Source organism: Ovis aries, chromosome 1 (genome assembly GCF_016772045.2).
Source record: "Ovis aries strain OAR_USU_Benz2616 breed Rambouillet chromosome 1, ARS-UI_Ramb_v3.0, whole genome shotgun sequence".
Lineage (NCBI taxonomy): Eukaryota > Metazoa > Chordata > Mammalia > Artiodactyla > Bovidae > Ovis > Ovis aries.
In genome coordinates this window covers 21,237,380-21,265,167 of record NC_056054.1, presented here as the reverse complement: position 1 = coordinate 21,265,167, position 27,788 = coordinate 21,237,380, and the positions used below count along the sequence as shown (strand labels likewise).

Below are 27,788 nucleotides of genomic sequence, written 5' to 3'. Positions count from 1 at the left end.
TCGTTGTTTATCTGAAATTTAAACTTTCCTAAGTGTCCTGTATTTTTATTCCCTAAATCGGGCAACCCTACCCTGGAAGGCAGGGACAGTGGTTATTTTGTTTATTGCTGTATCCTCAGCGGTAGAACTGTTTCTGACACGTGGTCATCAATAAATATTTACAGAATGAATGAATGAACGTGTTCAACCGGGTCATTAACCTGTAACATGCCTAAAACCTTTAATAAACAGCTGGAGAGTCAGAGGGTTGGCACCTCTAAACTGGGTTAGTCACAACTGGGGGCCGATGCGGTGATGAACTTCCCAAGCAAATCCATCCAGCTGGGTGCTTCGCCTGGCTCATCCCTGCTCCTCTGGAAACAACACACGGCCCAGGACAGGTGAGAGACAGGTCACCTGGCACCCTCCTGGGGGCGGAGCCTCCTCGACAGGGCAGACTGCCCGCGCCAGAGCCTGCGCCTTTTAACGCCCCGCCTCCCCTACCCCCCCTTGCGTGACGTCATGGAACAGGCTGCCAATTGGAGTGCGCCTTACTGGCAGGCGGTGCCGGCGGCCGCTGCCAAAGGGGAAGTGAGCTGGGGCTGAAGAGATGGCCCGGGTCTGGAGCCTGCGGCCACAGCCGCCGCCGCCACCAGCGACTTGGGAGCAGCTGCGGCCGCAGCCGGAGCGGGGGCCGGAGTCGCGGCTGGAGTGGAGGCGGCGCGTGTGAGTTGCCGAGAGTCGCCCGTACCGGAACACCTCAAACTCGGCGGGAGCGCTTCAGGTGGGCTGAGCCGCGGTCACCCCTCCTCACCGCGCCCCCAGGCCCAGACAGCAGGGCTGGGGTCTTCCCAGGCGCGGGACTGGCTCCTCTGAGGCCGAATCCTCCAGGCTGGGTTCTGGATCTTCCTTGGCGTCTGACTCCCTGCAAACTCAGGACGGAGGCCGGAGGACGGTGATCTTCTCGGACTGGGGCATTTTCTCTGTCAGGGTTGTAGTGGCTGGGAGCCCCCTCCTGCTACCATCTAGGGAGAGACCAGCGCGTTCCCACCGTCTTGCTTTGCATCTCCCCATCTCTTCCCATTCAAGAACCAAGTTTCTTGTTTTTCTCTCCATTGGAAATCCTGCCTCGGAAGTCCAAAACACCTATCTGTGTGTCCTTTCCAGCTCCTGGAGTACCCTTAGAAATACTGTCTGCTGACCAGGGTTCAGAATCTCTCATTCTTGACTTTTTATCCTGAGAGACAAAAGTTGCTCCCCTCCCCGGTACCCTCTTAAGTAACTGGCACTCCATGCATAGGCCTTTACCCATTTGGATCACCAGCTCCCTGGCCATCTCTATGTGACTTCCCCCATTCATCTGAGTTCCAGTTTCCTCTGGAGTCCAATCTCCAGCCCCTAGCGTATCTGGTCAGTCCCACCCCTGGGTGGGAGTGACCAGGGGGCTCTGGCCCAGGATTCCTCACCCTGGAAGGCAGCTCCAAGGCAGGGAGAGAATTGGGCGTCGGGTACGAACCTGGCAGCTCAGGAGTGGGTGCTCCACTTACCCCACACAAGAAGATGAAAAAGCGCAAAGAGCTCAATGCGTTGATCGGCTTGGCTGGGGACAGCCGGAGAAAGAAACCCAAGAAAGGCTCAGGCCACCGCCTGCTTCGCACGGAGCCTCCTGACTCAGACTCTGAGTCCAGCTCAGAGGAGGAAGAGGAATTTGGTGTAGCTGGAAATCGCTCTCGCTTTGTCAAGTGAGTAAAGAAGTACTGAGGCTGGGATGGGAAAAGGCATCTCCTTGGGCTACCAAGGGGGCAAAGGAAAGGAAAGGAGAGGGGAGGGGCGTTCTTAAGAAGAAAAAAGTGTATAGTCCCTGGAAGGCACAAGGAAGGAAAAATGTTAGGGAGATGAGTTCAGGTTCTGAATGAAGTGTAAGTTAGAGATCTGTCTCTAAGTATACAAAGAGCTCTGGATCTAGGGTGGAAGTGTGGACTTGGGGAATGTGCCAAGAGCCCGGTGAGAGTAGCAAAGAAGCTAAGAATAGGGACATAGGGAGAGAGAAACTTGAGAGACAAGGTCTTGTTGTTAAATTTAGGAGACACAGGGACCTTAAGACTGCAGGGTTTTTTATTTGTTTGTTGGTTTGTTTGTTTGTTTTCCCCACTGTTGATGGGTCTGAATCTGGTAATGGGGGAATATGATGAAGGATGTTCTGTAAAAACTATGAACCTTGAGAGAAATGGAGGGTGGGAGACAAAAAGAAAAGGCAGCTTTTTTCAAACCACTTTTAGATGGTAACACCCTCCAGTAGTGAGCACAAGTGAAAGTGTTACTCACTCAGTGGTGTCTGACTCTTTGTGACTCCATGGACTGTAGCCTGCCAGGCTCCTCTGTCCATAGGATTCTCCAGGGAAGAATACTGGAGCGGATTGCCGTGCCCTCCTCTAGTAAACACAAAGACATTGGGGATTGAGGGTTAGGGTAGGAAGGGGCTGAAGGGAATCTTTAAAGTGCCCTTGGACTCTTAAGGAGCACATTAAAAGAGTATGCTGCTGAGTATGCACATTAAAAGATCTAGGCTGAAGCTTAGGAAACTAAAAGAGATCAAATCCTTTGAGATTTGTTTGTTTGGAATGTCTTTGTCCTTTTATATTAAAGGAAGAGATTGGTTTCTAATGAGCTTTGCCAGGTGAGGTAGTTCAGGGCAATCCTGGGCTTCAGCTGTGAAGATCTGATGAAGTGGAATAGTTAACTGGAACAGTTACCCTGTTGGTTTAGTTTAGACCTTGAGCGCTGGTTGATGTTTGATGTGAAATCTACCTCCTTCCTGTTTCCTTCCTTCTGAACCAATCAGTTGGAGTGTATGAGGTGTCCACTTTAACCTACCGTTCTAGTTTTTTTCATTCCATTTTCAATAAAGCTTACTCAAAAGTTTATACAGTTTCAATAAAGTGAACAAGGTCCTCTTGAATGACTATATATTTGAGAGAGAGAAGATAAGTGAATTACAGTGCAGTAATAAATGGCGGAGAAAACTCTGATCTTTACACTTCCCTAACCTGAGTCAGTTTCCAAAGACCTGAATTGATGATGATGGCAGTGAGCTGCAGTGCCCACAGGTGCTTCCTGTAACTCAGAAACTCCCTCATTTCACAAGAAGTTTGCCCCCAATAGATGAACCCTTCTTGGATCATATTATCTTGACATATTCAACCTGCTGTTCAGATTTAAGTGTGTTACCCTATGTTCCCTGGTAAATGGGTTGGTTATTCATTAGAGATGCTAATTGCATGCCCACACATGTGCTATTTGGAATCAAACTGTAGTCATAATCCCTTTCATACTCTTGGTTGAATTTGTTCTTGTGATCAGGGGAGACTATTTACGATGCTGCAGGATCTGTTATCCCCTCTGTGCGTTTGTCATTCTTGCCGCCTGTGTCGTGGCCTGCGTTGGCCTGGTGTGGATGCAAGTCGCTCTGAAGGAGGATCTGGATTCCCTCAAGGAAAAGTTCCGAACAAGTAAGTGGTCACTCTTTTCAGAGTATGATTTTGGACTCTTTGCCAGGTTCTAGGACAAAGTGAACCACACTGAATTAAGATTTTTGCTCACTCTGATGAAGCAATTACATGGTCCTTTCAGCATTTTTTTTAACTCTTTCTTAGCTGTCAGCTTGAATGCAATAACATTTATTTTTAAATGCACAAACAAAACACAGCACTTATGCATCATTGGGACAAATAGCATCTGAAATAATGGCACTGCAGTCAGTGTTTATAGCACAGAAGGGAAGGGCCGAGATCCAGGATTCTAGAACCTTGGTTAATTTCCACCTGTTGCCACTTCATGTTTCCCAACTGTAAAGTGGAGTAGCAACACTAGGCTATTTCCTTCCTCTTCACAGGGCTATTTGAGAAAGAATGTGGGCGTGTCTATCAGACAATATCCTCCTTAAGGAAAACCTAGAGAAGCATAGTACTGAGCAGTAATAATAATACCAAGCATGTATGGCATGCTTACTGTGTGCTAAGTCGCAAATAAATATTTGTCTCATGAGTCAGTGGCTCTTAAGAAACTTTTGAAGTTGAAGAGTTTTATATATTCTAAATTGTTAAGTTGTATTTTGTATCCAACATCCTTTTTCTGAGAGGTGTGCTTACATGGTAGCTTCAACCCATTTTAACCTAAAGATCTCTCTTTAGCAACACTGAGATCTTTGGTTCTAGGTTACAAGGGTTAATTTTCTAAGCTAATAAAAATCTTAAAATAACAACAGCAAATTACAAGAAAAAGGAAAGAAAGTTATACCCAAAAGATACTTTACTCAGTCTTTGTTTTAACTAACAGATAATGCATAGCTATAATTTCAACCTGAATTTTATTTATTATAAGTAATAAAATTAGTTAGTTTGTTTTTTTTAATTTCTAAGCTAAGGAACCAGTTTCAGGTTAATCACAAAATCACAAATACCCTAACTTTAGCAGCTTTAACATTCCAGCAATCTGAGCAGTAAGCTTTCTCAAGCTCATAAGGAAATCTGTCCCTAGAACTAGAATTAGAGTTCTTTCCTTACTTCTAGAAGTAAGCCCTAGGTGATCACAACATCCTAGCTTTCCTTCACCCCAGTTTCTCTTTGTTGCCTGCAGTTAAGTTCCAAACTTAACCTAGGGACAGCTAATGCTTAATGTATTAATGATGTTCCTAGTGATGTTGCTTAAAAAATATATTGAAGTATTAACTTTAGTTTTCTTCTGAGCTTCTGATTCAGGGAATGGGATTGGACAGGCCACAGTTCTCTGCCAGGATCATCCTGATTTCTGTGTTAGAAATCTGTGGGATCAGAGTACAGTGTAAGAAAGGATGAGCTTTGTATTCTAGTTATTTTCCCTCCTTAATTTTGTACTTAGCAGTATTACATGGTGTTTTTCTTGGTAAGTAAGAATCATAACTTGGAAAGGAATGAGAAGCAGTGTTTTAACTATAAATAGCCACTGACGACACCTGTCTATGCTGACAACTCTCTGTAACTAGTTGGGCCTCCTACGTTTGTACTGCAGCTTGTTTGGGTCACATATTTGTTGTTGTTGTTCAGTCACTAAGTCACGTCTGACTCTTTGGGTCACGTAAAGCAGTTATTTGTTTATACATTTCAAAACATTGCTCAGTTCTGCCTTCCAGGGATTTATTTCTCTGACTGCTCTGTGCCTGTGCTTTCAGGTCACCAGTGTAATGTGTACCTTAGCCGAGCTTTCTATTCTCAGGAAATTTCTTTGTTTAGAAAGGCATGTTTGAAGTGTGTACATACAGTAGATCTAACAATCAATCAGGCCATGAATATGTTTTGAGCACTTGTTAATACCAGTTCCTGGAAGTACTCTGTTCAGGAGATGCCAGGAGTTGTGCCCTGGACTGCGAGACCTGCTTTCTACCACTGAGCAGCATTCCCCTTGGTGTCCTGGCTATGCTTGTCAGCCAACTGAGGGGGAATTGTCAGCCCAGCTGCTCTGCGGGCTTTGCTGCAATAGATATGCTGGCACCTATACTACCTAAAGCAGAACTTCCTGAGAGAATAGACGTGGGGCCTGGGGCTCTATAAGTCAGTCTGTAGGCTGAACCTTAGTGGACCACTTGGCAAGAAGCTTTTCGGGAAAACCATTCTCTTAGCTAAATGACGTTAATCTTGTTAAACTTATATAATCTTTCTTTGAATTATGTTGCTACTTTAAATATATTTCAATAAGTTTATTTCTTGTTTTTCAAGAGGATAGTGGAAATAAGACTACCTGCTGGTCTGGCTTAAAAACCTTTTTTTAAAATTCAGAGCACCTTGTCATTTATTTCATTATCTTCCAAGACACTTGTGAGGAAAGGAGGCAGGATTGCTGAAATATCTGGAGCGGAAAGCAGAGCAGATAGGCTAGGTATTTTTTCCTTGAGGCCAATGAGTAATTTGATCCTTAAGCTAAAAGTGCTGCCTGGCCTTGAAACTCTTCACTCAGTTTTCTTTTTCTAGAACCAGGTACTCCAGAAGACCTCTACAGTTATTCTACGGAAGATTCTATTCCCAGCCATTCCACTCCATCACTCAAAGCTAGACAGAGGAGAAAGAATTCGGAAGAGGAGGACAGTATTGATAAGTCACGCATGTCTGTTTCTGGTCATACAGGAGAGTAGCAGTTTGGTCATTTCATGCAGAACTTAAAAATGGTCTTGTGCTAATGAGGGTGCTAGGATGTAAGCATCTGTGACAGCTGAAGTGTTCTAGGAAGAGTGCTGGTCCTTTCTAGCACTTTTCCTTTCCAAACTTTCTAGAATCAGAAAGTTTGACTGTTGAATCCTGACTTGCTTATTACAAGCTACGAAACACAGACAAGTCACTTATTCTTTCTGAGACTACATTTTCCCATCCATAAAACATAAAGGTAAATTTGTGCTATAGAAGCACTTTGGGCATTCCTGTGTCATAACATCTGTCACACTCTGTAGTAATTCTGGGCTGATGCCTTGTTCCCCACCAGACTGAGAATTTCAGGTTCTTTTGTATGCACTAGTGCCAGGTACGTGGCTGGGCACATAGTAGGGGCTCAATTACAAGATGAGTAATTACATAAAAGTATCTTATAAACTGTAAAGACACACAAATATAAAATATTACTATTGGCATTATGTGTTGTATCTAAAGGGCATGTGCAGAAATCTTCGTTTCCTCTTCTTGAAGATCAGGAAAAGAGCTAAGTAAGTTCTTTTGAGTAGGATTATACTAAATTTTAAATGAGTTGCTTCCATGTTGAAAGAACATGAATTAGTAATTGTAAGTTTTTTTATTATTAATCATAAGTTTGTTTACTGTATTTCATTCCATGTATGTAATCAGAGTGCCTTTATTTGTCTCCTAAAAATCCCCAAATCAGATAATGAATATAATCCCTTCTTGGCTCACACAGTCCTCAGGATTTAAACCGTTTGCAGGGCTTGTCAGATTTATGTGTTTATTAGTTAGTAATTTTAATCCAAGTTACTTACATGTTTGTCTTACTTCCTCTTCTACTTAATTCGTATAGATTGCAGGGAAGAGAGAGACTTTCCCAGCCTCGGAGTGTTTTACCATGTGAGAATGGCAGATATGTGGGGGATGAGCTTTTCTTTATAACCTAACTGAATTCAAAATTCAGTTGGGTGCTAAGTGCTGTGTTAATTTAGACTGACTGGTAAAATATTCCTACTACATGAGATGAATGTATTCCTGCAAACTGTGTGTAAAGCAACTGTTACATTAAAAGTACTTAGCCAAGGCTATTATTTATAAAGAACTCCTTCACATATTTTTGAAAAGTGAATAAAAATGTCTAATTTCTTTTAATAATTCTAAATTTTCAGATAGTGGGTTTGTTTACAGTGAGGATACCACCACCACCCCCTGATTTTTGTGGGGACTTTTTGTTGTTGAATTTATTTGTTGAGTTTTCCTTGTTTAACTTAATCAGGATAATATTAACTCTACTTTATACCCTATAATCATTTCGCTGGACAAGCATTTAAATGCTTCTGTGTACCTGGGACTGTGCTGGTCCCTGGGAATACATGACCAAATAAGACCTGATCCCTGCCCTCAGGCAGCTCTCTTCAGTGTGATGGAGGAGACAGATAAGTAAATAATTACAGCACAGCCTGTTCAGGGCTCAGTAGAGTTGGGAGTTGTGAAGAAGTACCAGTGGCCTCAGGTCGGGGCCAGCTATCTGCTGAATCTTGAAAGGAGTCAACTAGGGTAAAAGTCAGCTAGGCAGAGAGGCTAGTGTGTGCAGTCACTGAGGCTTAAAGAGGTTGGTGTGTCAGGAAAATCAATTTAGCTGGAAAGTAGACTGAACTGTAGCTAAAGTGATGAGAAATATGGTTGAGAGGTAAGCAAAGGCTAGATTTTTTCAGTCATTAATACTTACTGAGTGCCTGAAGTGCGCTGGGTGTTTTCTCAATGCCAACCTACAGAAACAAAAAAAGTTTGAGAGCTTAAGATTTTAGTAAATAGTTTTATATCTGTCCCTTTATGCCAGTTTTTTATTTTAAAAAGAGCACATGATAACTAATCAAGCAGTCTGTGGCTTTGAAAGAAGGACATAGGTTTTATTCTGGAAGACCAGCCGTTATCAATATTTTATTTTCCATGAAAAGGAAAGAATACTATAAAGAATGAAGAGAAAGCACTCTTTCAGGCCTCTGCCTTCAGGCTGGCAAATTTCTGAACCATCCAGAAGATGCTGTTTCTCAAAAGAAAGGCCAAATTCACCTAACATTTTTCTTTATCTTCTATCTCACTTTGAGCTTTTGGGTTGATTTAAGATGTAAGAAAGCACTGTTTGCTGTTTATGAAAAAGATTTAAAATCTTAGTTGTCAAAGCAGCACTTGAAAGGTAGTAAGAATCTATCTTGCATTTGACCAATTTGAGGTAGAAAAAATGAATTTAAACCTTTAGAGATATAACTTAGGCTGTCACCTTGAGCATTGATGGAGTGAGGTTAATAAATCTTTGTTGACCAATCAGAAAGTTTTTTAACTGAGCAGGTCAGTACTTAACATTTATTTACCACTTACTGTATACCTGGCCAGCTGTATTTAGTGCTTTACAGCCCTTCTTTCACTTAAAATATTTTCACAGGATGGTTAGAATTATCACTGTATTACACATGAAGAAAGTGAGCTCAAAGAATTTGCATAATTTGCTCAAGATCACAGTAAATTACCGAGTTGCAATTCAAGTCTAACTCTTTCTGCTGATGTTGTTTGTTATCATTTTTAGCCACCTGGCTTTAAAAAAGTTGAACTGCCAGTAGTGAGATAGCCCCAGTTAAATGAAGCTTTAGTGTTAAAGATACACATTTATAGAAGTAAAAAGAACAGTGGAGTTGATAAATAAGATTTGTCATTATCCTCCCAGAATTAACTTTCATTAATCTGTCTTCTTTCCTGCTGTATGATCATTTTTTCATCTTGGAGCCATGAGGGAACTTTATGGCTATTTATGATTGTTCTTATGTTTGCTTTTAGTGGAATCTAATCAGAAAAGCTCATTCCAAGAAATTCCCAAACTTAATGAAGAACTACTCAGCAAACAAAAACAACTTGAGAAGATTGAATCTGGAGAGCTCGGGTTGAACAAAGTCTGGATAAACATCACAGAAATGAATAAGCAGGTAGCAAAAGTGTGATTGTCTTTCTGTATAAGCTGTGAATATTTTATTTTGTCTGTCTAGTATGTATCAGTAAGTGTAGGGAACTCACTTCAGATTGTTTTACTTTTTGAAATGGTGCTTTGCATACTGTGATCCCAACACATTAAAGTCAGTTAAAATAGATAATAGTTATGCATTTACCAAATAGTTAAAATGTTAGCCCTTTCTACAGAGGAGCAGAGTTTTACCAAGTAGAGCAGCTTAGAAGGAGTTAGAAATTCATGAATCAGTTTTTCCTAAGGAGCAGTATAGATATTAAATTTAAGAATGTATCATCTAACCTCCCCAAGAAAATTGGATAACTGGTTTTTATTAGATCATGAGAGCTTATTTTGCTTGATAGAATTTGAGTAATTTGCTCAAGATCACAGTAAGATACTGAGTTGCAATTCAAGTCTAACTCCTAAGAACTTACAGACAGCCTTGGGGAGTAGTGCTGTATGCCGCACTGGAAACTTATCAGCAGCTAATGATAATTATTATTCTAGAATAGCTTTAGAGGAAATGGTTAAATACCTTGACCAGGCAAGTAGGCTTAGAGCCAAAACTTTTCCAGTCCCTAAATTGGCCAGATCTCACATTGATTCCAAAAGAAGGACTGCCAGAGGAAAAGGGGGTATTCAGAGGATGTTGATGGAGCATCTTATGTGAATAAGGTGCGGCAGCTGCACCTTGGTGGCTCTAGCCCTTGTTCTCAGTTTGTGTGCTTTAGTTAAGAAAGACACGCATTGACTGAAAAAAAAAACTCAAGTGCCAAGGGAATGGTCCATGCACAAGGTCCTTAAAAATAGCTTTGTCATTCCTATTGTGGCTAAGAGGATGTTCTGTTCTTCAGAGTGGAGTCACAAAGTTCAGAATCAGTCAGGGCAGAGAGCACTGTGCTAGAATAAAGTGCTTGCCAATGTTTTTGAAGCTACCCGCTCCTTTCAGCAGTAGTTTGGGAGTGGCGCAGGCCAGCGCTTGTGACCAGAGATCAATGGCCTAGGGCAGTGGCTTTTAGACTTTTGCCTGGAACATACAGTAAGATATATTTTCCATAATTATGCAGTAAACACATACATGTGTGTGTGTGCACGCACGCATGCACACACTTGGTCACATCCAACTCTTTGTGACCCCATGGACTGTGGCCCACCAGGCTCCTCTGAAAATGCGGTTTCCCTGGCAAGAACACTGAATGGGTTGCCATTTCCTTCTCCAGGGGATTTTCCCTACCCAGGGATTGAAACCTTGTCTCCTGCATTGGCACTTGGATTCTTTACCACTAGCGCCACCTGGGTGTGACTGAAATAAAAGTTTCTGAAAACAGTCACTTGCCTTAATATAATGCTGCCTTATGATATTTTGTTTTTTTATTTAGTTCTCTTTCATTTTTATAAATATCATGAAATAATTGATGGGTTAGAGCACCTACTATTGACTAGTTATCATTTAGCCTTGGACTCTCAGTAATAAGGGAAAAGCAGGTATTCACTCCTTTTTTACAAGAAATATAGGATTGGCCTTGCTTGTATTCACAGAATAAATGAGGAGTTTGGCCAGAGAGTACAAGTGAAAGTAAATCACCATGAAGCACTGAGAAATAATTAGCATCTCTCCCTGGGGCAAACTGTGGGTTCTTTGGCAGTTCTGAGGCATCTAATTATACCAGAAGGTTGTCCATTGTGTTCTGAGCTTTGCTGCCGCTGCTGCTGCTAAGTCACTTCAGTCGTGTCCAACTCTGTGCGACCCCGTAGACAGCAGCCCACCAGGCTCTACCGTCCCTGGGATTCTCCAGGCAAGAACGCTGGAGTGGATTGCCATTTCCTTCTCCAGTGCATGAAAGTGAAAAGTGAAAGTGAAGTCGCTCAGTCACGTCTGACTCTTTGTGACCCCACGGACTGCCCCCCACCAGGCTCCTCCGTCCGTGGGACTCTTCCAGGCAAGAGTACTGGCGTGGGGTGCCATTGCCTTCTCCGTCTGAGCTTTGAGCACAGTAATAATGATGATGGCACATAAAATAGTAACTGCTACCCATTAAATTCCTTCTTTATGCAGGTCCCTATTAGATGCACTTATGAGATATCCTGTTTTGCTTCTGTAGCTCTATGAAGTAGGAGGTACTGTCTCCATTTTACAGGGCTCACTGAGGTTAAGAGGTTTACCCAAGGTCAACTGCTATGTAGCAGTGCTAACAAAATATTCAAGTTGTAGAAACCTATTTTCTTCCCAATTTTCTATTCTACCTTTCCATCTTTATAGCCTCTAAAGGATGCAGTTATGCTTAGTAGATATCCGTATCAGGGCTTATAATCTTTTAGTAACTTTTTTACGTACTATTTAAAGAGCACTTAATTTTAACCCCAAAGCAGAAAAGCAACATTTCAGACTTTATAGTGTAAAATGGTCTAATAAGTAAATGGTCTACAGTAGCTATTTTTAATTTTGCTAATGAAAAGTCATGTAATATCCATGAAAGTCATGACTCATCTTTTGGCTGGAACGTAGGGGCTTTTTTTCTTAATGGTTTGTATTTAATTCAACTTTTTAGACTCTTTGAATTGCATTGTGTGCTGTTAGAGATAAGTTTTAATAATGCTCAAATCCAACCTAACATTCTAGAATGTGTCTTATCAGAGACCTAAGTAGCCTCTGTTGTCAGTTATGGGAGTGTCCCTTGCCTTTCATTCTGGTTACACATGTAGCTTTGCAGTAGTTTTCCACAGATGTGGGCATTATTCCACCCAAGAGAGGAGTGCTGAAAAACAGAATCCAGCTTTGCGGTTTCTGGGACTGTAGCTGAATCCTGGTGACCAGTGTGTGATCCAGATCATATAAGTGAGTATGAAGTCCTTTAAGTCCTCTAACACTTAGAGGACTTGAATGGTCCTCTAAGAGAACACTTAGAGGAAAATGAATGGTCAGCTCTCCAGAGCATACTCTTTCTGTAAGTCAGCTGATAGCCCAGGCCTAGAGCATTTGGGGCATGGGGAAAAGTGTACGTGTTCGGAAGAGATTAGTATTCGAATTGTTATTTCTATAGGCAATACAACTCGGTTATCTACTTCTAGTAATCGTAGTTCTCCTGGTTTTAATTCTGATGTTGGAATTATATAGGAATCGAAGCTCAAGTCTTCATAGTCTGTATATTCATAGCTTCAGTGTCATTGATGTCCCATGGTCTTTACTGTGAGAGATGGGTTGTTGATTTCGTCTATTATATATAGGATTCGTAAAGATGGGAGAGCAGTTATGATCAGAATAATGGCTGGTAAAATGGTTCAGATTGTTTCTACTTCTTGTGCGTCTATGGTGCTGGTATGGGTTAATTTTGTTGTTAATATTAGTGAAATAATATTTCACTAATTCACAGCACCTCATCTTTCATTGCCTTGGCTTTCAGCTGTTCCTCTAGTTTTGGTGAAATGGTAGCTGCCAGTTAGCCACACTGGCCATTTGTGAGGCCATGACCATTCTCCAGATACTTGTGATCAGGATAGTTCAGTACCTGGGAGAGTAGCTCTATCCAGATCACTTCACCCAGAACACAGCTTGTTGTCTGTTTAAAATCTGGCCAGTTGTCAGTGAAAAGAGTTGTTCCCTCAGGTGGGAAAAAGGTAACCACACAATTGATACGGGATTTGGAATAATCATATCCTTGCTCGTCAAGACAGTATAGAGCCAGTTTTGTACGTGTTCTGGGGCATTGAATAAAACAGACGTGGGAAAGACCCCTTCCCAGTGCTTCATGGTTGAGCACGTTAAGATAGTCTTGGAAGGCCCAGTGGAGGGCATGGGGAAGGGGCTGGGAAAGGGCTAGCCAAGGAAATCTGTCATCACCTCCCAAAGCTTTGTGATGTGTTTTTCCTATGTGTCTATTTCCTTCCCATCTTTTGTCTTTAAAATTTCATGAGTAATATGTGACCATATTCTTATATAAGATTTAATAGTAAGATACACATAAAACTCTTAAGAAAATTCTTCACTGCCATCTCTCTATGTACCCCCATCATACACAGATGCACACATTCCCTGTCAATAGTTGTTGTCAATAGCCTGGGCTACATTTTTACAGTTCACTTTATATGCATTTACAAAATCGTAATAGCTTTTAATCAGAGACGGCAATGGCAACCCACTCCAGTACTCTTGCCTAGAAAATCCCATGGATGGAGGAGCCTGGTAGGCTGCAGTCCATGGGGTCACAAAGAGTCGGACGCTTACTGACCGACTTCACTTTCACCTTCATGCATTGGAGAAGGAAAGGGCAACCCACTCCAGTGTTCTTGCCTGGAGAATCCCAGGGACGGCGGAGCCTGGAGGGCTGCCGTCTGTGGGGTCGCACAGAGTTGGACACGACTGAAGCGACTTAGCAGCAGAAGCAGCAGCAGCAGCAATAGCTTTTCATATGAATTAGTTTATAGCTTATTGTATACACGTGCACACGTATGTGTGACTTTATAAATGGAGTCATTAGGTATATATTCTACAGCTTTCTCTGTTTACTTAATATATCTATATCCTTAGTAATAGACATTTAGATTGTCTTCTAGTGTTTTGCTGTTACAAATAGGAAACCAGTGAAAAGTCTTAAGCATACATCTTTATGCTTGTGAGCATAATCTTTTTTTAAATTTACATTTTCTTCCAGTTTTATTGAGCTATAATTAACACTAAGCACTATATAAGTTGAAGGTGTACTGCATAATGATTTGATTTACATCATAAAATAATTATCACAGTACCTTTACTGAGCATCCATCATCTCATACAGATACAAAATTAAAGGAGTAGAAAAAAATATTTCTCCTTGTGATGAGCACTCTTAGGATTTGCTGTTTTAACAACTTTCATGTATAACATACAGCAGTGTTAATTATCTTCATGTTGTACATTACATCTCTAGTACTTATTTATCTTATAACAAGAGGTTTTTACCTTTTGACTATCTTCCTCCAAATTTCCCTCCCCTCCCCACCACCACCACCAACCCCACCCCCCCTTATGGTAACCAACCACAAATTTGGTCTCTTTTTATGACTTGTTTTTGAAATATAATTGACTTGTAACACTGTTAGTTTCTGTTACACAACAAATGATTTGATACTTATTTTCATTTCAAAGTGATCACCAGTGTTACTTATGTCACCATACAAAGATACTACATAGTTATTGACTGCCTTCCCCACGCTGCCCAGTTCATGCCTGTAACTCATTTATTTTGCAACTGGAAGTTTGTACCTCTCTATCTCCCTCACTTAGTTCTTTCCTTCCCCCACACCCCTCCCCTCGCAGACACCTATTTGTCCTCTGTATCTGTTTCTGTTTTGTTATGTTTGTTCATTTGTTCTTTAGATTCCACATATAAGTGATTTCCCACAGTGTTTGTCCTCTCTGATTTATTTCACATAGCGTAATGTCCTTTGGGTTCATCTGTATTGTCACAAATAACAAGATTTTATTCTTTTCTATGGCTGAGTAATATTCCTTTGTATGTATATGTGTGTGTGTATAGTACACACCACAACTTCTTAATCCATTCATCTGTGATGAGCACTTAGGTTGCTTGTATATCTTTTCTGTTGTAAATAATGCTACAGTGAACATAGAGGTGCATATTTCTTTATTTTTTTCTCTTTTTGGTGTGGACTGATTTAATTTTTTTAATTAATTTCCTGATTTAAAGCAGGAACTTTTATTTAAGCTAAAGCCATTTCATGCATAGTCATTTTTTTATCATTTTATACAGTGATTTGAAACTTATTAGGGTACTCTGGCTGCTTTTATCACTTTTATTTTTGATAGTGCTTCTCAATTTTATGTTTGCATAAGAACTGCTTCAGGGAGTGTTTGAAACATACATTGTTTTGCGTTTTCATTTCCATCAGATAAGTACCCAGGAATGAAACTGCTGGATGATAATGGTAGTTCTGTTTTTTATTTTTTGAGTAATCTCCATACTGTTTTCCATAGTAGCTGCACCAGTTTACATTCCCATTAGCACTACAGGCAGGAAGGTTCCCTTTTCTCCACATCTGCTCCAATACTTGTTATCTGTTGTCTTTTTGACTGTAGCCATTCTGACAGCCATTCTGAGGCAGTATATCATGTGGTTTTCATTTGGTTTTTCCCTGATGATCAGTGATGTTGAACATCTTTTCATGTGCCTGTCTTCATTGGAAAAAAATCTGTTCAGATCTTCTGCCCATTTTTTAATCGGCTTGTTTTTTTTAGGTGTTGAATTATATGAGCTCTTTGTATATTTTGGGTATTAATTCCTTGTCAGATATATTGTTTGTAGATAACTTCTCTCATTCAGTAGAATCCCTTTTCATTTGGTTGATAGTTTCCTTCACTGTGTAAAAGCATTTTAGTTTGATGAAGTCCTGTTTTGCTTTTGTTTCTCTTGCCTAAGGAGATAGATTAAAAAAAATATTACTAAGACCAGTATCAAAGAGCTTACTGCCTGTGTTTTCTTGTAGAAGTTTTACGGTTTCAGATCTTTTGTACATGGTGTGAGAGAGTAGTCCAGTTCAATTCTTTTGCATGTAGCTGTCTTAGTTTTCCCAACACCACTTATCGAAGAGGCTATCTTTTCCCCATTGTATAGTCTTGCAGTATTTTTCTGTAGATTAATTGCCCAGATAAGTGTGGGTTCATTTCTAGGCTCTCTGGTCTGTTCCACTAATTTACGTGTCTGTTTTTGTACCAGTAGTCCCATACTGTTTGATTACTGTGGCTTTATAGTATAGTTTGAAGTCAGGGAGCATGATGCCTGTAGTTTTGTTCTTTCTCAAGATTGTTTTGACTTTTTGAGGTCTTTTGTGTTTCCATATAAAATTATTTGTTCTAATTCTGTGAAAAATGCCATTGATATTTTAATACAGATTACATTGAATCTATAGATTGCCTTGGGTAGTATGGTCATTTTAACAGTGATTGATTTTTTTCCCAATCCATGAACACAATATATGTTTCCATCTGTTTATGTCATTTTCTGTTTCTTTTATTAGTGTCTGATAGTTTTCCAAGTACAGGTCCTTTACCTCCTTAGATTTATTCCTAGGTATTTTCTTCATTTTGATTAAGCAAGTGACCTCTAGGATAGATATTTCTAGAAATGAAGTTGCTGGATTAAAGGGTATAAAGGGTATAAAGTTGCGACAGATGCTGCTAGATAACCATCTAACAAGTGTCTCCAATTTACATTAACAATGCATGAGAATGCCTGTTTCCTTATGTGCTTTTCAGACGTCAATATTATTCATACCTTTTTAAAGGCATGGTTAAAACCTCCTTGATGTAATTGCTGTTAAGAGTTGGTGGTTTGCTGCGAGTTATCTCTCTGGGGCTGAGGTTTCTCACTCATTTTATTGTTAAATGGATAAAGTTGGAATGTTGATGATTTGTCTGAATATTTTGGAACACTTATGGAGAATTCCATGTTTAAGTGTTTATTAAATTTCATTATTAAGGAACTAACATTTATTTGGTATTTTGTTTGTATCAGTTACTATGCTAAGAGTTCTAGTTATCTCATTTAATCCTCATAGCCTGTATTAGTTATCTGTTGCTGTGTTACATTTGTCCCAAAACTTGGTGACTTAAAACACACATTTATCATCTCACAGTTTTTCTGGGTCAGAAATTTGGAAGCAGCTTAGTTGAGTTGCTGTGGCGAGGATCTAAGGTTGCAGCTAAAATATAGTATCAAGGCCGCATCATCTGAAGGCTTGACTGGGACTGAAGGATCCTCAGTCGCAGGGCTCTTGGCAGGAGTTCTCAGTTTGTCCCACCATGGCTTCTCCATGGGGCTGCTTGGGTGTTCTTACAACATGGCAGCTGGCTTGTCCAGAGCAAGTGATCTAAGAGAGAACAAAAAGGAAGACTTCCTGCTTTCTTATGACCTAGTTTCCAAAGTTGCCCATTGGCGCTTGCACTTTATTCTGTGGACCAAAAATGAGTCACAAATGCAGGCTACACTCAAGGGGAAGGGAATTAGTGTCCACCTCTTGGAGGGAGGACCATCAAAGAATTTGTGGACATATTTTAAAACCATCACACATCCCTATGAGATGGTTGTTGTTATACCATACTCCCAGTGAGGAAAATTAGTTCACACTTACGTAATTTTATGTCTGCTTCCTAGCCTCCGCCCTCTGCTCTGCTCAGACTCGCCTTCTCAGTGTCCATCTCAGCCACAGAGTGTTCATTCTTAGCCATTCATTCATTTGGTAGATACTTACTGAATGCCTATCTTTGTGACAGGTGTGTTATGGGAAATAAAAAAGAGGTGGTCCTAGATGACATGGAGCTTACAGTCTCGTGGAGGAGAGAAACCTTAATTTAAAATCACACACATAAATAAATCATTGTCACTTTGAGAAATGCTGTGAAGGAAGAGTATTCTTGCTGTTGCTTCCTACTTACTCACTGATGCCACACTCACCCTTCTAACCTAGAAAGGAAAGCTGATTAATTCTATATATAAAACTCTTACTTCTCTGGCGGAGTCTGATTGAGTCCTGCTTCAGTGAAGCTTGTCGCTTTCAGCCCGCAGTGATAGTCTTTTCTCAGACTTTATTTGGTATCACATTTAGTACTTGTTTCTTTAATGGTACCTTCATCTCTATCCCTCTCCCCTACCTCTACCTCTCCATCTTCCCCTTTCTTCCCCTCCCCTCTCCCTCTCCTTTTCTCGCTCATTTTTTGCTCCTGCCCCTAGGCCTTCTTTCTAACCTCCAAATATGCCAAGTCTTCCCCACACTGGGACCTAGCAGTTCCCACTTGCCTGAAATGTACTTCTTTTGGTCTGGCTGGTTAATTCCTTATTTGTATCTAATCTTAAATTTCATCTTCTAATAGAGGCCTTCTCTGATAGTCCAGTCTGAAGTAGCTACCTAGTCATTCATCAAGTCACTTTATTTTAATTTTCCTCTAATGCATCCCACTATCTAAATATTTTTCTTATATGAAATTCTATGTCTCTTTGCACTAAAATGTAAACACCAATGATCACTGACATCTGTGTTGTTTACCACTGGAATAAAATAGGGCTCGATAAATATTTGTTGCAGGAATGAATGAATGAGAAGGCTTCCCTGGTGACTCAGTGGTAAAGAATCCACCTGCTAATGCAGAAAGCACAGGAGATCCAGGTTTGATCCCTGGGTCAGGAAGATCCCCTGGAGTAGGAAATGGCCACCTACCCTAGTATTCTTGCTTGGAAAATCCCATGGGCAGGGGAGCCTGGCAGGCTGCAGTCCATGGGGTCACAGATAGTTGGACATGACTGTGACTCAGCATGCACGAATGAATGAGAGGATGAATGAAAGGAAAATGGTCTGACACCCCTGAACATATCCCTCATAAAAGGAAAGAGGGGGAAAAGTTCCAGGGCTCCCCACTGCACTCCCCTGTTCGGAACATGCTGCTGCTCACTGCAGGAGCTCTCTTTAAATACTTTACATAGTAGTTGGTATTATCTAATACCTTTTTTCTGTGTTCTTCTATCACCTTTCTACCAGGATGTAAGCTCCATGAGAGCAAAACCTCATGGTCTTGTTTGCTACTTTCTCCACAGTGTTGGGCACAGAGAAGGTGCCAAATATGTGTTGAAGAAAAGAATAAGGGGTCAGATTTATGCCTACCACAGGGTTAGGCATGTCACAAGTGACCAGAACCTTCCTTGATTACTCTGTGAGGCCACTCTGAATATAATTGCTATTGGTAGGTCTGTGTCCTCATCCTCGAATTTGGGACAGGAAAGCAGTGTGGAACCGCATCTTCAGCTGCCTTGCAGTTGTTGGAGTATGATCTCTGCAACCTGAAATGGCATGTTACACAGGTTCCCCCAGTCCTCATTCAAGAGAGAAGTACAGCTATTTAGAATTTTATCCCTAAATCACAGAAGAGAAGATACAATTTATTTTGATTCAACTCCTATTTTAATACATTCAGTCTATCAGTCAGCCAGCAAGTTAGTGGGTATTTATTGAGCCCCTTCAGGGTCCAAAGTAGTGCTTTGGTTGAGCAATTGAGTTTGAAATATTAATCACATTGTTAAACCAAAACTAAATCCCCAAGTAGTTGAAAGTGCCATTCAAGTTGTGAGGTTCAGTTCCTGTCGATTATATTTTGTGATGATGAGCTTTTACTTTTATGTTCCCACTTGGGTAGGAACAAAAGTTCAGTAAGTAACTGAGGTGGTATTTTTTATCAAAATGAAATCTTTCAGAGGTCCTTGGTCATCAGCTTTCTTCCTGTACAGTTGTTTAAGGGTTGTATTATAACCACTGCATCTTTTGGGTAATTTAAGATTTTTGGATCTTGTAGCTGCTAAGAGTCGGGTAAAGAATAATACCTGCCTTTCCCTCTTTGGCCTGACCAGAAGAGAAGGGGTATTATTGGTGCCTTCCACACCTCAGGTCAATCCAAGGTACTCCACAGAGTTCCTCTGTTTCTGTGAGCTGATAGGACAGAATGTCTGGATTGCAGAATCACATGGCATCCAAAGGTGCCTTGACAATCCTCATCAACTGCAGTGTGTGTGAAGCGATCATTTGTTCTACAGATTCTGTTTTCATTGTTTATTACTCACTTCCTTTCAGATTTCTCTGCTGACTTCTGCAGTAAACCACCTCAAAGCCAATGTCAAGTCAGCTGCAGACTTAATTAGCCTGCCTGCCACTGTAGAGGGACTTCAGAAGGTAAGTGCTGTGTATAGATATTGAAATTAACCAACTGTAATTCTACCTTCTTGCAAATTTTCTTTGAAAGGCTGGTGTTTGAAATCAGCTACTCCAAGAAGACAGTAGCAGAGTTTAAGATATCTCTGTTTTGGTGTGGTTAGTTGGGCTTTTAATTTGCAACAGGTGACTTTAACTATGGTTTATATGGATTCACACCATTTTATTTGGCTTCCCAAATCCCAGGAGTGCTTTGCTGGGACTCTTATGTTAACATGTGTGGGTTTGCTTCTCATTACTTGCCTTTTCAGTTCATCATCCACAGTGTCTTTATGAAAGCAAAACAGTTGTACATGAGAGTTGCCCTAAATTGCTCTTATTTTCCATAATTGAGAAAGAGAGGTGTTTTTGGTGTCTGTGTTTTTATTGGTTTTGGTTTAAAAAAAAAAAAAGATTTAGAGGAATACAAATAAAATTCTGGGATATGATAAATGTTGACAAAGATGTGGTGCAAAGAAAACTTTCGAACACTCCTGCTGAGAGTATAAATTGGTAAAAAGTATTTTAGAAAACAGTATATTTTATTTTATAAAGGTGAAGGGGCACACCCTGTAAGCAAATCACTCTATGTACGCTAGACTCTAGGCCCTAGGCAAACAGTACTTTAGAATTTCTGTTTACTGGATCCCTAGGCAGACCGAGAGCAAGAGACAGTGACCAACCAAATGAAGAATATGTGAGGATCTCTAGACCTGGGTGGGGAGAATGGGTTGGGAATGGAAGGAAAAGAGGGCACACAAGCAAAATGAGGCTGTGGGGCAGGAAATGAAAGAAGAGATTCTGGAGCAGGAAACCCCAGACAATGGGTATCAAATCTAGAACCTTTGACTTTTAAAAGCCAACATGTAACGAGTTTGATTTGATTATGTACCAGGCTCCTGTTTTTGTTGTTGTTGCTATTATTTAGTCGCTAAGTTGTATCTGACTCTTTTGCAACCCCATGGACTGTAGCCCACCAGACTGCTCTGTCCATGGGATTTCCCAGGCAAGAATACTAGAATGGGTTGCCATTTCTTCTCCAGGGGATCTTCCCAACCCAGGGATCGAACCTGTGTCTCCTGTGTTGGCAGGTGGATTCTTTACCACTGAGCCACCAGGGGAGCCCCACACCACCCTCTGCTAAGTCACTTCAGTCGTGTCCGACTCTGTGCGACCCCATAGATGGCAGCCCACCAGGCTCCCCCGTCCCTGGGACTCTCCAGGCAAGAACACTGGAGTGGGTTGCCCTTTCCTTCTCCAATGCATAAAAGTGAAAAGTGAAAGGGAAGTCGCTTGGTCGTGTCTGACTCTTCGCGACCCAATGGACTGCAGCCTACCAGGCTCCTCCATCCATGGGATTTTCCAGGCAAGAGGGCTGGAGTGGGGTGCCTTCGCCTTCTCCACCCTCTATAAACATATAAATTGTTTGCAGCAAGGAATGAGAAATTCCTAAGCCAGAAACAAAACTTTTAGAGCCATACCACTGTGTGTACACAGTCTCTATAGTCTGCTATTTGTCCAATATGGTCATCTGCTTACCACTTAAAAAAGAAAAAAAATAGGGACCAGATGAGACCAGATCCTTTTTGCCATTGTTCCAAAGGCCAAGTGGGGAAAAAGGAGGCCTCTGTAGCCTTCAATACAGAAGTAACTCTGGCAGTCTCGCATTCGAAGAGGAAATTGGTTTATTTTCACATTCATTAATTCAATAAATATTTGTGGGACTTCCTCCAGTATGTGCCAGGCACTTTGCAGTTGGTGAGAATACTAGTTTCAGGGTTTTGCTGTAGAGTTCACATGGTGCTGTCAGCTGCTTCCTCAAAAAAAAAATCTTAAACAAGAGCTTACTATCTTTTTGCATCCTGATGGGCTCATACATCCAGTCAGTGAGGATTCTCTAACAGTGGATGTCTTTGAATGCTTGTAGCTTCTGTAACAACAGAGCTTGTATAGATAACATGCCTCCTTAGAGACTTCTGCCCAGCATGTTGTCTCCTTGCAATCCTGTGCATTTATAATGTCAGGCACTACTTTTATTACAAGTGGCTCAGTTTTGAAGTGATAGGTCATCTCAAAAACCTAACTTCAATGTATCTCTTGTAATTTTTTTTTAATGTTGAAAATGACATTTCTTTTCTCTTGGATTCCTGACTGGCTAGCGGTATAATAAAAATACCCTTGGTTAAAAATACTAATGGGACACTATAAAATTGTCAGTATATCTTAATGAAAGGCCAACACCTACCAAATTAGTAACACTCTTTGGTATGATCCCTTAGAACAAGCTGTTTTTAAAAAGACAGTTTCTGAATCATATTCCTAAGTCCCCAATCCACTTGGGCTCCTTACACATAATGAAAGCAAATAAGCTACTACCCATATCAAACTCTACTCAGTAGTTACTGATGGGATTCTAAAGCAGAAGAAAACATGCTGCCAAATGAAATTTTCCCTTCATCTCTGCAATGTTGGGTTTCCCAAAGCCAAAAAGAGCTCCACCTATTTTTACTCAGAAGTCATCATTTTCTCCTGAGAGTGGCAATCTACTGTGTTACTTCTGGTCATCTGCCTGCTGGGCTTGATAGAGACAGTTTGTGGGAGAACTTTACCTATGAGTCCCAGGTTTATAAACTAGTTTTTTTTTTTTTTCTTTAGGAAAGCTCTGGCCTTTCTCTATGAAAATTGTGTGTGTGTGTGTGTGTAGTTTCTGGTTAATTGTGTCAGCACAAGCTACATGGAATTCATAGTTTGAAGATATTTGAAATAATCTTCCATTAGGTCAGTGTTTAATGTAAAATCACAATGATATACCACTGCACTCCCACTAGAATGACTAACAAAGAACAGACTGAGGATACTAGTATTGATGAGAGATGGAATAAACAAGTTAAGAATACATACCGTATGATCAGACATTCACTCCTAAGTATTGTGATGACAGGAAGACATATAATGAAGGGAAATGAAAACATATGCCCACATGAAGACTTGTATGTGAGTGTTCATAGCAGCTTTATTTGTAATAATCAAATGTTGAAAACAACCTAAGTGGCCATCAACAGGTCAGGAGATAAACTGTGATGTATCCATACAGTGGAATGCTAATCAACAACATGCTGAGTAGCTACAGCGTATATAAATCTCAGAATAATTATACTGTGTGAAAGAAGCCATACCAGAACAACAACAACAAAATACATGCTCACTCACTGTTCTATTTATATAAAATTCTAGCAAATGCAAACTGACATATATAGGTATATAGATAAATAGATAGGTAGTGATAGAAAATGGATCAGTGGTTGCCTGGCAGTGGGGAGGAATGAATTACAAAGGGGTGTGAGGAAACTTGGGGGTGATTGATGTTTATTATCTTGATTGCAGTAATGGTTTCATAGATGTGTGTGTGTGTGTGTCAAAATTTAGCAAGTTATACATTTTAAATATGTTCAGTTTATTGTATATCAGTTATGTCTTAATAAAGCTATTAAAAATTTCGAAAAGGAAAAAACACCGACCCTACTCCATGTTTCTGTTCAGAGTGTAGCTTCCATTGGCAACACTTTAAATAGTGTTCATCTTGCTGTGGAGGCAATACAGAAGACTGTGGATGAACACAAGAAAACCGTGGAGCTACTACAGAGCGACATGGTAAGGAAATCTACAAACGCTGTGGAAAGTCAGCACACTCCCACCTGCCCTTTTCTGTGTTCTCATGGGATACTAACTTTCCACTTACCTAAACAGACCACACTAGGCACCTTTTTAAAATATACAATAGGCAGTGTTTATTGATTTTTCTATAACCTGTAAACTAAGTTAGATAGGAAAAGCTGAGTCTTTTGCAAATGTGGTAAAGGGGGTACAGCACTAAGATGCCATTCTCAGAGTGGAATGTGTCAGAAATAAAATGGAAAAGAAGGAAAGGGGGTGAGGAAGTGTCTTATTTATTGCTGCATAACAAATCACCCTAAAACTTAGTGGCTTAAAACAACATTGGATTATTTCTCACTCTTCTGTGGATCAGGAGTTGGGGCAGGGCTCTTAGACTGTTGGAATGATTAGAGGCCAAGCAAAGAGGAGCTCCAGAGGGTGAAAGGCCAGCTTGGGTGTTCCAGCTTTAGCCAGTCTCCCAATCAGATTACAGGTGCATGGATGACCTCAGCCTATGCCATGTGAAGCAGAATGCTGCCCCACCCCCTTTGAGCCCAGTCAACCCACAGAATCATGAGGAATAGTAAACAATTGTTTTAAGCCACCAAGTTTGGGGATGATTTGTTATGCAGCAACAGATAACTGAGACAAAAGCAAAACCCCTGCAGTGTTCAGGAATTGCTTTCAAATTTCTCTTAATGCTGTACCAATGTAAGCTGTCTCAGTCCTTCAGAAGCTTTAATTTATCTCCTAATGGATACTCAGCTCCACGAAAGGTTTATGAAGGTTGAAAAAGAATGGCACAGCCCTCACTGTCCTGCCAGAGAGAAGAGTTATCCATACGTGAAATCAGGATGGTTCAAGACACACAAAAGTTCCCTAGCTACTCCACCAATTTCTAGATCTCCCCTGCATGTTATTTTCAAGCTTTGGAGTTTCAAGTTTAAACTGAGCAGTTTGTACCAAGGAGACTTGGACTATATTAGAGCTCTGGAAAGGAGGGTTTTTCATTTTCTTCAGAACAAGTACTCGTCATTTTCATTTAGTGGGGCTGACCCAGAAGAAAAAGCCTTGATCTGGGTGTCAACACACCCTGGATTCTATTAATTCTAGCTCTGCCCTGTAATTGTGTGATCCATAATAATAAAGACTTCTCTAACCTAACAGCTTTTTTATTATTATTATTATTTTAATAGCTTGAGCATTTTCTCAAAGTAGTTATTTTCTAAAATACTTTTTCCTAACTCAAAAATTCATACTTTATAGAACCATGGGATTATTTTTTTCTCCTCCTCTCTTTTTCTTTATTTTTACCATTTGATTATTATAGAAGCAGAGTTGACAATGTCTAGGATTTCAGATTTCAAGGAAAACAATTTATTTTGGCCAGTTGCATACTCTTGTCATTAAATTTGCATCTTTTAGACTTCCATGGTTGCCAGTGGTAATCCTACTGCTGAATAAGCCATACAAACATTTTCTGTTAGAGGGAAAAGTGTATATAAACATGTCATAGTTCAGTCTCTTCAGAAAGAGTCTTGAGCACTGGGAATGGGATGAGAAAGAAAGGGTAACCTTCAGACATAACTCTTGGCATGTGCTGTACAAACTGAAAAGTTACTGATGTGCATGGTTGATTATGTTGCTCAATGCCCAAAGCCAGTGGTTCCATGACTGGCTGTTCTTTGAATGTACAGGTCTCTTTAGTCCTAGGGAAATGGTGACACTAACCAGGTTCAGACCGAGTTCATCCTGGGAGATTTAGTGGTTCTGTAGTTTCTCTGAGAATAAAAGGAACTGGGGGAGAAGACCTAGTTTTAAGGGAGTTCATTCTCAGTTTCTCATTCTGAGGCTAAGAAACAGGACCTCAGGTCCCTGACGTAGTCTGGGTGCTGCTGGTCCAGTCCAGGCTTTAGGCCAGGCCTCCCCAGAAGTACCTGGTGCCCTCAGGCCTAGCACAGAACTGATCACACTAAGGCTTTCAGGAAATAATTGTTGATTAATCTGTGAATACCTCTGTGAGAAGCTGAAATGTTCCAGGGCCATCCCTGATGAATAAGTAGATGTAGTTATTATTAGTACTCACTGCCTATTGCAACCTCTGTTCCTGTTAACAGAATCAGCACACCTTGAAGGAGAGCAATGGAAGCAACCAGATCATTCCATCACCTTCCGCTATATCTGAACTTGACAATAAAACCCACAGTGAGAATTTGAAACAGGTACTTTTGACTCTGGTTTAACTCCCTTGTGACCACACTATAATCTGAAGGTGACCTGCGTAGTGTGGGCTCCATGTTGTGGTCCCTCAGCAGGCATCTCTTGCACACATTTGCCTGCCTGAGAGCTAAGCAGAGAGAGGGTACGTGTGACTCTGTCAGGGATCCAACATGCTGCTTGTCTCCTCCTTGGCACACTGTGTTTTTTTCCCCTACATGTCCATCAGTGGAGTATTCCTTTTTATATCTTGAAAGTCATAGAGTGGCTAGATTATCCTGAAAATGTTTTTGAAAAATAGCGGTCTGGACAAATTAAAGATGGGTGAATAGTAGATTAAAATGATAGCTGTTTTGAGTCACAATTCAGAACAGTAGAAAGCATATCCTTGAAAATGAAGAGTTTCTAAAGACTAAAGACCAGAGGAGGGAAGAGGATATTGAGTTCAGAATCACATTAAAGAGAATAAAAGAAATCTTCACTAAGAAGAATTCCTGTACTGAGCTTAATGCCCTGTAAAGCCTGTAGTCATCATTCCTTTTTAAGTAGCAATCAGTACTGGAGAATGTCAGTAAAAATAATTGAATCTTATACTAAATAATGCACTACCTGTTATGGTTTTGCTAGATGAGCCAATTCAGTAATTGGTATTGTTCCGATGGTGGTCTCGTTCTGACAAATTAGGTTAATGAGCATTTCAGTTAATAACCCAGCAAGCTTTCTCACCAGCAGGTGAGGTAAACATTGGGAAATCAGTTCCCAAGCTCTCAGCTTTCTAGGACCAGAGAGTGAAACATGTGGGTAGTCTCTTCCCTCTTTCCCCCTCCTGTCTAACTGAGGTCAGATAATTCCAGAGGAAGCCAGCTGGGAGCAGTTCAAAGGGGAGGGACAAAGCAGGGGCAGACGATCGATGGTCCAGAGCAGGGAAAGGCGTTCACTTCAGTAACTTGACAAAATAAGGGTTGTTCACTGCTGCTTCCCTGCTTGTCTAGTACATGTCTTTAGCTGGATTCCATGACTTGATTTATTTCCACTCTAGGATATCCTGTACCTTCACAGCTTTTTAGAGGAAGTAAACAGTGCCCAAATGGGGTACCAGAGACAGAATGATCTTAAACTCGAGGGGATGAATGAGACCGTCAGTAATCTTACCCAGAGAGTCAACTTGATAGAAAGAGATCTGGTTGCTATGAGCAAGGTGGAAAAGCAAGCGAACCTGTCCTCCAGCATGGTAAGCCTCTTCCCGTCTTTTTGACATGTTCTGTGTTGCATTGTGTTTTGTCTGTACATGGATGACATTCCACCACCTTTTCAGACACTGACCTCTGGCATACTTGAGAGGCTCCACGTTTGTGTTGTGCTTAATCCTGTCTCCTCTAATCCTTACACTAGCTCTGTGATGTGAATGGTACAGACGGTGTTAGTCCTGATTTGGAAGGGAGATGTGGAGAGGTCCAATTGCTTGCCAAGACCTCCCCACAAGTTATTGGCAAAGATGACAAGCCTCCTTTTGTGTTGCCAGTGACTCATCTGGTAGGGAAGCTCTGGCACATATTTTCAAGGAAAGTCTTCTTGATCTTTTCATTTTTAAGTTACTAAGATGGAAAAAAGTCTGAAAAAAATATATATGTACATGAAATGTGATCACTTTGTTGTAAATTGAAAACTAATGCAACACTGTAAATCAACTGTACTTCAGCTTGGGACTTCCCTGGTGGCTAAGATGCCATGCTTCCAATGCAGGGGCCCCCAGTTCAATCCCTGGTCAGGGAACTAGATCCCACATGCCATGGGTAAGACTCGGCACAGCCAAATTAAAAAAAACCACCACTTAAAGAAAAAGTTATTAAGGGTGAGAACAATGACAGTGACAATAACTAGAGAATCTTGTTTTTTTAAGCCCAAACTAGGCTTTCAGACTTGTCCTGTTTCAGTCTTCATCTGACATTGCAGAAAATGTCAGGAAAGCTGTTTAAGACACATCAGGTCAGACCACCTCCTCCTATAAAGAGATCATT

The 27,788-nt window shown here is 40.8% G+C and overlaps 1 protein-coding gene across 1 annotated transcript in view; it reads left to right on the top strand.

The window, feature by feature from the left end:
* Positions 1 to 536: 536 nt before the first annotated feature.
* EFCAB14 (EF-hand calcium binding domain 14) overlaps positions 537 to 27,788 on the top strand; it is a 38,785-nt gene continuing 11,533 nt past the window's right edge. Inside the window, exons 1-7 of the mRNA XM_004001940.6 lie at positions 537 to 1,721; positions 3,340 to 3,488; positions 9,009 to 9,154; positions 19,783 to 19,881; positions 23,440 to 23,550; positions 25,671 to 25,775; positions 26,810 to 27,001. Of these exons, the coding sequence (XP_004001989.1) occupies positions 1,540 to 1,721; positions 3,340 to 3,488; positions 9,009 to 9,154; positions 19,783 to 19,881; positions 23,440 to 23,550; positions 25,671 to 25,775; positions 26,810 to 27,001 (984 nt within the window). The 5' untranslated portion in view covers positions 537 to 1,539. The remainder of the gene's footprint in view (positions 1,722 to 3,339; positions 3,489 to 9,008; positions 9,155 to 19,782; positions 19,882 to 23,439; positions 23,551 to 25,670; positions 25,776 to 26,809; positions 27,002 to 27,788) is intronic.